The sequence below is a fragment of the Crocuta crocuta genome, unplaced genomic scaffold (genome assembly GCF_008692635.1).
Source record: "Crocuta crocuta isolate KB4526 unplaced genomic scaffold, BGI_CrCroc_1.0 scaffold610, whole genome shotgun sequence".
Taxonomy (NCBI): domain Eukaryota; kingdom Metazoa; phylum Chordata; class Mammalia; order Carnivora; family Hyaenidae; genus Crocuta; species Crocuta crocuta.
Window position 1 is genome coordinate 576,604 of NW_027527456.1, and position 10,071 is coordinate 586,674.

The following is a 10,071-nucleotide window of genomic DNA, read 5'->3' on the forward strand; positions in this document are numbered from 1 at the left end:
AATCCCGCCGAGAGTCGGGGGGGGGGTTTTCCCTGTCTGAGCTCACTCTCCGTACCCTGACTTTCTCTCTGGTCCCATCGCTCTCTGCTTCTGAATCACTCAGCTCCAAATCAGGGCAATAGCCATCGTTTTCCTGATACGGAGCTCTGCCTGCAGCCCGCCTGACAAGCTGCTTGCCCCACAGCTGCTCCTTGGGGGTGATGCTCTTGGCTGGCTTCACGCAACACTGCAGGTCCTCTGTGGTCCTCGCCCACCTGTTGGTGGCCTCCTTAAAGGACCTGCTGAAGTGTTCCATGGTAGACTTTCGAAAGGCGCCCTGACCGGCCAAGTGGGAGCTGAGCACGGACTCCTGGCCACAGAACACCTCGCTTGAGCTGTCCTTTTGGGTGGCATCTCCAGACCAGCCGCCCTCCAGGCCGTTGGATCTGGCAAGCTTGGAGGTAGACTGACTTTTCCCATTCCCGATGGAAGCCTGTCCGTGCAGGGCAGCCTGAAGTGCCAGAGGCTTTCCCAGTGACTGGCCGTGATAGAACTCCGGAGATGGAGTTCTCCAAGCAGGACTGGGATCCCGTGCTTCACTCCTAGAGTGGCTGAGACTGGCCAGCAGACGGTTACTCTTGCTTTCTAGAGGATGTCTCGGGTATGATTTTGTTCTCATTTCTAGTGACCCCTGAGGCACCTGCATGCCCCTTAGACTGGGAACAGGGGGGCTGCTGGCAGCAGAGAGGGCTTCGTGATCAGGCTCCGTGGAGCTGTTTCTGCAGTCTTCCGGGGCCGATCTAGGCATTTTTAACTTTAAGGTAATTCTTGGCGGTGGGTAGAACAATGAGTTTTCTAGTGTACTTGTCAAAGGAAGTCCTGAGATCAAAAAGACAGACTCATTTTAACAATCGATTTAAATAACGGCGTGTATGCTTATTATGGCCGTGAGTTTGCACACCCGCTCTCTGAGACCTCTAACGGGCTCCCCGACTTTCATGTGTATGTGCATCTTGGGACAGAAGCTGGAGCGGCCGAACCAGGGGTTGTGTGTGTGTGTGTGTGGGGGGGTTCTTCAGGTGGGAAACTCCACGAAGCCCCTGCTGGTAGTGTGGCTCTCAGTCTCCTCACCTCTGCCCTCCCAGGCTGTAAAATGATCACAAAGACTAGTGTGCCACCTCCTATACCCCTATCTCACCCCCGGCACGTCCGAAAAGAACGTCACCAGCAGTGGTTTGGAAGAGTGTCTCCCTATTTGGGTGTCTGCGTGCGTGCACGTGCGGGTGCTGCACAGGCTTGGGAAGACATGTCAGACCCTACCCTCTGATCTCTCCTGCCCTTCCTGAAAAGTCAAATCCAAACCCTCAGGAACCCAGCATAGATTTTGGTGGATGAAGAGCATGTGAATACGGGTTTTTAACCTCGCAGCAGCAAAGATGGCAGTGGGTGGTTCTCTTGTATTTTACGTCTGCAACCTCAAGCAATCTCCTCACTGTGAACGAGCACCACTGGGGGGCAGGGTTTGCGGTGGTAAGGCCAGCAGGGAAGAATCACGACATTCCTGCCGGTGGCCTGCTTTGTGCCTGGCCTGGGAGTCTGGCAATCAGTTACCTGGTTCTGTCTTCCTACGACCACATTTAGAACAGATCTTCCTCTATTACTTTGGGTGCTCTGAAATTAAAAAAGTATTTCTAAATAATTCCTCCTTGCATAGGGGCTTAACCCTTCCCCGCAGGAGGGGGATGAGAAAGTGGCACCTGGGCAACATGGGTTCCATAAGGGCGCGTGGGGAGTGCTTACAGCCCCGTCTCACTGCCACCTGCACATACCACAGGCAGTTACGGGGCTGGCGGCCACCACTCAGGAGCCGTGTGGCTTAGGGGACAATCTCCCTGGCACACCAGGGACCCTCCCTGCCGTCCTCTGGTTTCCTTGGTCTTGCTCGTCACGGTGCCCTTGTGGCTGAGCAGCCCTGCCACCTCCTGTTACAGCAATCTGCTGTGACCCGTGATCCTTACAAACACCCCAGCGCCTCTGACGCCTACCTGACACATCGTTTCTGGGTGTCTCCCTCACTCTATGGCTGCCCCCTGGCTGGAGCCGGATTCTGTGCAGCCCTGCACAGTGACTCCTGGCTGCCCAGGCTCTGCCACCAACCCCCGGATCAAATGAGGTACAGGAGGGTTACAGAGGTCCCTGAATGGGACTGTCATTGCCGCTGGGCTTAGGGCACTGGAATTATGCTCTCCTGTCTCTCTAATCAAGTGTGCAGGGACCCTGTCTTGCGGACTGCCCTGCTTCCTAGCTTAGTTCTCGGTCTGCAGTAGGTGCTCAACAAGTATGAGTAAGTAAGTGACAGAACCCAATCTCCCGACTACTGGCTAAGGTTTTAACAACACATGGTTAAGATGAGGGATCCTAGAATTCAATGTTTTCTGGAAACTCTGTCCTATGGTATTGATTTCTAAGTGAATCTGATGGTTACCGAAGAGTTCATGGCTTTAACTGGCGGCCCCTATACCTGTCTGACACCAAGACAACCTGCCTGAGACCTGCAAGGGCCCCCCGCCCTACCTTGGGATTTGTTGCCTCATGAGCTGACAGGGAAATGGGCCGTGTTGTATCGGGGTTGGACCAGGGCAAATGAGATATTTGACAAGAATTTTAAAAGATTTTAAAGTAAAACAATTGACGCAGAGTTTAAATGGTTAAAATAGGATGAAACCAGAGCCTATGTATTTCTTAGGGCTTTTTTTCTTTTTTTAAAGTAGGCGCCAAGCCCAGGGTGGAGCCCAGCGTGGGCTTGAACTCATGACCTTGAGAAGGAGACCTGCACTGAGGTGAAGAGTCAGACGCTTAACCTGCTGAGCCACCCAGGTGCCCCCGGGCATCTTTAATGTAAGGTTACCTGCGGCCATTTCCTGGTTAAGAAGCTGGACTTGCAAACCGAAGATCTGTTCCTGTACTTTGTTTTGGGACAGTTTCAGCTTCTCCCGCCTGCTTATCATGTAGCACAGATTTCGCACCTGAAAGCCCAATCCCCAGCAAATAAGAGATTTTTGTCACGTAACGGAAACCTGACCATTGAAATCGCGTAGCCAAAATTAACACAACTAAAATCAAGTGGGGCGCAGGGGCGGCGAGGAGAGGCTACAACGCCTGGGCCGCCCTACCGAGAGCCCCTCCGCAGGGCCTCACGCGGCCTGGTCCGGCACGGGGCCGTGGTGCTCAGGTGGATCGGCAGCACGAGCAACACGCTTCTGGGCCACCTCCTGAGACCTCCACTCCCCGTGGCATGACGGGCTCGGGGTTTACCTGCACAGCCACGCTGGGAAGGGAAGACCCGGTGACGATGTGGCATCACCCAGCCTTCCCTTTAAATCCCTGAACAGAGCAGCGGCGGCGCTGGGCCCACAGGATAAAGGTCTGCCGCAGAGACCGACGGTGGCTTTCTTGCCCACGCCTCCAGCTCAGCCAAGTCTCGAGAGCCACAAGGGTGCAACCCACATGCTCCCATACGTCCCACCCCACCTAGACCAGTCACCCCACCGTTCTGTGCCCCGGTTTAGTCATCTGTAAACAGGGCTAACAACACAGGCACGGCAGGGTTAAATGAGTTAATATTTATGAAAGGCCTAGAAGAGTGCTGCCACATAGTAAGTGCTACAGATGTGAGAGCTTAATTTTACAAAGGGAGCCAAATCTGTTCCCTTCCAGATTCTGGTAGCAGAGAGAAAAAAACAAACCATCTCTATAATTATACTTGATTATAAACTTCTCGAGGGTAAACACAGGGCCCAATGTATCTCTGAATCAGTGAGTTAAACTGAATTATCTGGTGTGGAGGCTCTCAGCCAGAGGCAACTGTGGTCCCCCAGGGAGCATTTGGTGATCCGGAACCATTTTCCATTGTCATTAATTGGGTATGTGTGGGGAGGGGTATGTGCTACTGGGTAGAGGCCAGAGACGCTGCTGAGCATCTTCCAGTGTTCCCCACAACAAAGGACAGTCCACTCCCCACCCCACAGCAAAGAACTGTCCAGCCCAAGATGTCAGTAGTGCCGAGTTCAAGAAACCGTGATCTAGCTCTTTCCTCAACAAAATCCAGTCTTTCCTCAGCCCACAGTCTCATGTGTCAGTAAAATAGAGCTGAGCCAATTTAGGTTCAATGGTGAATAAAAATTAAACCGAATGAAAATTTATTTCAGATCGAAGCTTCCTAAGATGTAAGTGAGGGTGCCCCAATTCCCTTGGAAGTGCCTGACAGAAATGTAAACAGAGCCCAACGTTCGGGGCCACAATGCCGTCAGAAGACAAGCCAGGACACAGAAGCCCACACTATAAACGAGCTGACCTTTAAAAACCAAAACAAAACGGGAAGTGGGGCCTCTGGCTCTACGCAGCCTGAGGCCTAAACCGCGCCCACAGCCGGTCACCTTACCCTCTCTAGGTCTTGCCTCAGATGCATGAACATTCTCATGCGAGTGTGAATACTCTCCTCTTTCGGCTGCACCAGGCCGTTTTCTTCGTCCTGCCTTGGAGGAAATAATGGCTTATTGAAGTTACTTTTCCGCTTTAGTTTCCAGTAGTTGTAGATAAAGTCCACAGTGAGCGTGGGCAGCCCCAGTTCTGTGGCCACATCTTCCACGCGGACCAGGGTATAGAACTCCTCCTCTAGCTCCCGAAGCTTCTGTGCCCGCAGGCTGATTTTTTCACTTTTGGCCTGGCTCTGCTCTGTAGCCCTGTGCATGGGGTACTCGGCCTCCCTGAGCTTCTGCCTAGTTTGGCTGTGCTTGAGGCAGTATGACTTGAACTTCACTTCGTCCCCCTCATCTAGGGTGGTCTTCATCTCCAGGCTGTGCTCAAAAGCACAGGTGACGTGGAAGGCAGTGATGCAGCTTTTCACAGAGCACTGTGGGAAGAAAAGTCGTGTTAAGGCAGCAGGGCTGGGGGTGGGGCGGGGGAGAGGGAACCCTATACCCCTGGGCTTAATGTGAAAGCTTGCAGGAAGCAAAGGCAAGGCAGGGAGAAAACTGGCCCCAAATGGACTATGACAGATGCTTTACAGGTAACCCAGGACATCAGCTTGCATAGAAAACAGAACAGAGGCAAAAATAAATAAATAAATAAATAAATAAATAAATAAATAAATAAATAAATTCANCTTCTACAGTAGTACTTTTTTACACTGTACCTACAGTAAAGTGGCAGAACCCTGGCCAGAGTTCTTAAAGACAGAAGCTGTGTCATTCATCTTTGCATGGCCATCAACTATGGAACGAGCATGTGCTCAAGAAATGCGTGTAAACAAAAGAAAAAATGAAGTCAATGTTGCTGCCAGAGCGTCTACTGGTTCTAAAACGGTCCCAGGAACTCCACTATCTAAGTAAGTTAACTTCTTGAAATTGTTCTTATAGAGCTGTGCTGTCTAACATGGTAGCCAACTTGCCATGAGTAGCTATTTAAATGTAATTTAATTACACATACAACATGTATGTGTAATTGGGGCGCTTGGGTGGCTCAGCCGGTTAAATATCCGACTCTTGATTTCAGCTCATGTCATGATCTCACTGTTCTGGAGTTTGAGCCCCGTGTTGGGCTCTATGCTGACAGTGCAGAGCCTGCTTGGGATTCTCTCTCTCCCTCTTTCTCTGCCCCTCCCCACTTTCNCACGTCGGGCTCTGTGCTGACTGCCAGCTCAGAGCCTGGAGGCTGCTTCTAATTCTGTGTCACCCTCTCTCCCTCTGACCCTCCCCTGCTCACGCTGTCTCTCTCTCTCAAAAATAAAAAAAACATTAAAAAATTTAAAAAAAAAAAAAGGTATACAATTAAATATTCAATTCCTCAGCCACTCCAGCCACATTTCAATCATACTGGACACTGGAGACTTCCATCGCTCCAGAAAGTTCTATGGGACATCAGGGCTACCAACAATCTGAAATCAAGTTTATAATATTCTGCCATTCATAGATGCAACACGTTTGTTAAGTATCACTCTGTAGCATGCACTGAGGATTCAGTTACAGGGCGACAGCAGGAAGAACCTGGCCCATGATGGCTGTACTCCTGTGCTTTAGTCAGTCTCCACTATCACTGGTCACGGTTACAGTGCTACAGCTTTCCATCCAAAGATTTTAAATACATGGGAGAGAAAGCAGTGGAGAATCAGTTTCTAAAAATAGTGGGGAATTCCCACAGTGAAAACCACGTCTCAACTCTTCTGCAAGCCTGAATCTGGAGGGCCACTGCCAAATTAACTATACGTTGGGTTTGTGATAACTACCAATGGGGAATGACCTCAGATACAAATAAAGACTAACAAATGCAAAACTGACTGGTCTCCTTCTCATAGACGGAGAAATTCAGCATCTAAGAGGATGCTGGCAACCATCAAAGCTTTACTGGAGGCAGATTCCATTTAAGCTAATTTTACAGGATAAAGAATTGCAGAGATGAAATATGATCCTAAGATCATCTTATCCAGCACCCCATTTATTACTGCTTGTATGCGTGCCTCTGGAGTCCCTGGTTTTCTCCCTCCACTGCCCTGCCCCCCAACTCTTTCGACTTTTCAAGTAAATGGTAATCTAGCCACTTGAACTGCATCCCTAAGACAGCCCACCCCAGCTTCAGGCAGTTCTATTGGAAGAGACTGTTACCTTACACTGAAATCTGTATCCTTAAAATGTCCACGTATTTGAAAAGTCTTATGATCATGAGGATGATGAAAGCCAAAAATGTACTTTCATTTGGGTACCTTGTGTTATCACTTGGCTAAGAGACTAGCCAGTCATTTAAAAAACAAGAAGCAAAAGGCATTCTTTGCAGAAGATTAAAAGTGTTGGGCATAGCGCTCTTTCGCTGTTTAGTAACCGACAAAAATGTGGGAAGGGAAAGCAAAAGGCCCGTGTCCTATGCAAGGGGATGAACGTGTAACATAAAAGTACCACTGACTGGAAGCTAAAAACAGATCATGTCTCTCAGGTCACATTTATAGACTGTGGAGACAGAAATATAAATTAGTCAAAATAAAAGATGACACACAAATAAGAACTGGGAGCTTGGATGAAAAAATGGAATAGGTCCTCAGGAAACTCTGCCATAAATCCATTTAGTCACCAAAAAGGTCATTCTATGATGTTTACAGCCGAAGGTCGATACGTTTTGGTGGTAAAGGACAAATGCCAACCAAGTTTTGGAGCCAATCAGATACCTATTTACCTTTTTCCAAAAACATACCCTTGGAATATTCTAGTAAACAAAATGCCTTTATATACATCCATTTCTATTGTAACCACTTACAGTGACAGAGAAGGTATATATTATGCCTCTTAAAATAACAGCTTTATTGAGATACAGTTTGTGGGCCATAAAGCTCACGGATTTTAAGTATACACTTCAATGGTTTCAGTATGTTTACAGAGGTTTGCAAGCGTCACCACTGCGTAATTCCAGTACGTTTCCTTTTCTGTTGTTTCAAGTTTTTATCCTAGCACCTTTTCATTACCCCAGAAAAGAAACCTCGCGCTTATCTGCACTCACTTCCTGTTCCCAGCCCCAGTCCTAAGCAACCACTGATCACCGTTGTGTTGCTGTAAGTAGGGCCTATTCTGGACGCGTCATACAGGAGGGATCAGACACGTGTGGCATTTGGTCTGTTTTTTTTCACTCAGCATGTCCTCAAGGTTCCTCAGTGTCATAGCATGTATCAGAATTTCATTCTTTTAAAAATACAGCATGGCGCTCGGGTGGTTTAGTCGGTTAAGCATCCAACTCTTCATTTTGGCTCAGGTCATGGTCTCACGGTTTGTGGGACTGAGCCGTGTGTTAGGCTCTCTGCTGACAGTGAGGAGCCTGCTTGGGATTCTCTCCCCTCCCGCCCCTCCCTCACTTGTGTGTGTGTTCTCCCTCCCTCTCTCAAAATACACAAACGTAAAAAAAATTAAAATATGGCCAAACAACATTCCGTGGTAGGAATACGCCACATTTGTTTATCCATTCATCACTCGATGGACATTTGGGTTGGGTTGTTTTCAGTTTTTGGCTGTTATGAAATAATGCTGCTATGAGCATTTCTCTGCAAGTTTCTGTGCGGACATAGGTTTTCATTTCTCTTTGGGAAGGTGCATTAAAGGATTAACCTTGCCCAAAGAAAGGTTTGGCCCTTTGCCCCAGGCTACTAAGAGGTGACCTGTAAGCCTCTGGAATGTCCTGACTTAGAATCTGAGTTGTCTTTGTTTATCTGGGGTTCCTGGACCAGGTCAGATAGTCTCCGCTAACAATGTGATTTATGGTGGAGGCTTTGAGCCACGTGGTATCAGCCTGACCTCCGGAGGGACTGGGGGCTAAGGTCAGCCATGTGGGTGGTGAGTTGTGTCTAAGTGGCCAACTCCTAACGAAGGCTATGAGCGCTGAGACTTGGTGAGCGTCCTTGGTTGGCAATACTCTGTGTATTATCACACGTCACAAGGGGGCAGAAAGCAGCGTTGTCCACAGGACCCATTCGGGGAGGACAAGTGGCAGCCTCGTGTCTGCTCACTCCTGGGCCCCTGCCCTGTGCGCCTCTCTCCCTTGTGTTTGATCTGCAACCTGTGCCTCACTGTGATAAACTGCAACTACCAGCAGAACGGCTTTTCTGAGCTCTGTGAGTCCTAGTGAATTGGGGAACCTGAGGGTGGTCTTGGACACTTAAAGTGGTACACACTTTGAAGTGGAATTGCTAGATCACATGGTAATTCTACATTTAACTTAAAATTTTTAAAACATATATTTTTCAGTGAGAGAGAGAGAGAGGGAGGGAGGGAGGGAGGGGGAGGGGGAGAGAGGGAGACACAGAATCCGAAGCAGGCTCCAGGCTCTGAGCTGTCAGCACAGAGCCCGACACGGGGCTTGCACCCACGAACTGCAAGATCATGACCTGAGCTGAAGTCGGATACTTAACTGACTGAGCCACCCAGGCNAAGCACAAGGGTTCTGATTTCTCCATTCTTGCCAGTAACTGTTATTGTCTGCCTTAAAAAATTTTTTTCATTTATTAGAGAGAGAGAATGGGGGAGGGGCCAGAGGGAGAGAGAATCTTTTTTTTTATTTTAAAAAAAATTTTAAAGTTTATTTATTTATTTTTTAATGTTTTATTTATTTCTAGGAGAGAGACANATTTTGAGAGAGACACAGAGAGCTAGGGGGAGAAGGGCAAAGAGAGGGAGACACAGAATCCCAAGCAGACTCCACGCTGTCAGCACAGAGCCCAATGTGGGGCTCAAACTCATGAACTTTGAGATCATAATCTGAGTGAAAGTCAAGAGTCAGATTCCCAATGGACTGAGACACCCAGGTGCCCCTAATTTTTGAGAGTTTTTTTTGGGGGGGAGAATGAGCACAAGTGAGTGAGGGGCAGAGAGAGAGAGAAGCAGGGCTCATCCAAAGTGGGGTTTGTGCTCACCTGAAGTGGGGCACGAACTCGCCCAACGGGGAACTTGAACTCATGAACTGTGAGATCATGACCCGAGCCAAATCAGATGCTTAATGACTGAGCCAGCCAGGCACCAGAGAGAGAGAGAAAGAGAGAAAGAGAGACAGAGAGAGAGACAGAGACAGACAGACAGAGTCTTAAGCAGGCTCCACGCTCAGTGTGATCCTGTCACCCTGGGACCCTACCAGCTTTTGGAGTATCATCACCCTAATGAGTATGAAGTGGTATTTCATTGTAGTTTATCTATCTTTAAAGGGGGGGAAAATAACAGTTTTCTAGATGTTTTTCAGAAATTGTAGAAATGAGTTAAGAAATATTTTGTCACCCCCAAAAAGAAAACAGCGTGTCCCCCTCACAAGGGGATGACACCTACCTGGAACCCCAAGGACCTGGTGCACATGTCCTCAGCGGGTTCCCGTCCTGCTGCAGGACGGTGTCCATTTGGTTGTCTTTAATCTCCAAGAATCCGTGAGCACACAAATGGGTGGGATCACAGCAATCCTGTCAAAACTGTGTCACTGAAACAATGTCACAAATGGTTCAAGCTGGCCTACCAAACCTCCTGCGGCCATTGTGTACCTCAACTCCGGCACCGGCACTGGCCACCAGCCGTTCTCGCC

At 48.7% G+C, this 10,071-nt stretch overlaps 1 protein-coding gene across 3 annotated transcripts in view; it reads right to left on the reverse strand.

The window, feature by feature from the left end:
• JADE3 (jade family PHD finger 3) overlaps window positions 1–10,071 on the reverse strand; it is a 173,009-nt gene that overhangs the window by 36,682 nt on the left and 126,256 nt on the right. For 2 of the 3 annotated variants that reach the window (XM_077763034.1, XM_077763017.1), the window contains exons 11-12: window positions 4,421–4,891; window positions 2,888–3,005 (exon numbers count right to left, since the gene is read on the reverse strand). In XM_077763034.1, the coding sequence (XP_077619160.1) occupies window positions 2,888–3,005; window positions 4,421–4,891 (589 nt within the window). Of the gene's footprint in view, window positions 1–800; window positions 859–1,590; window positions 1,651–2,887; window positions 3,006–4,420; window positions 4,892–10,071 lie in introns of those variants that run through there. The other variant, XM_077763027.1, reaches the window with a different exon arrangement.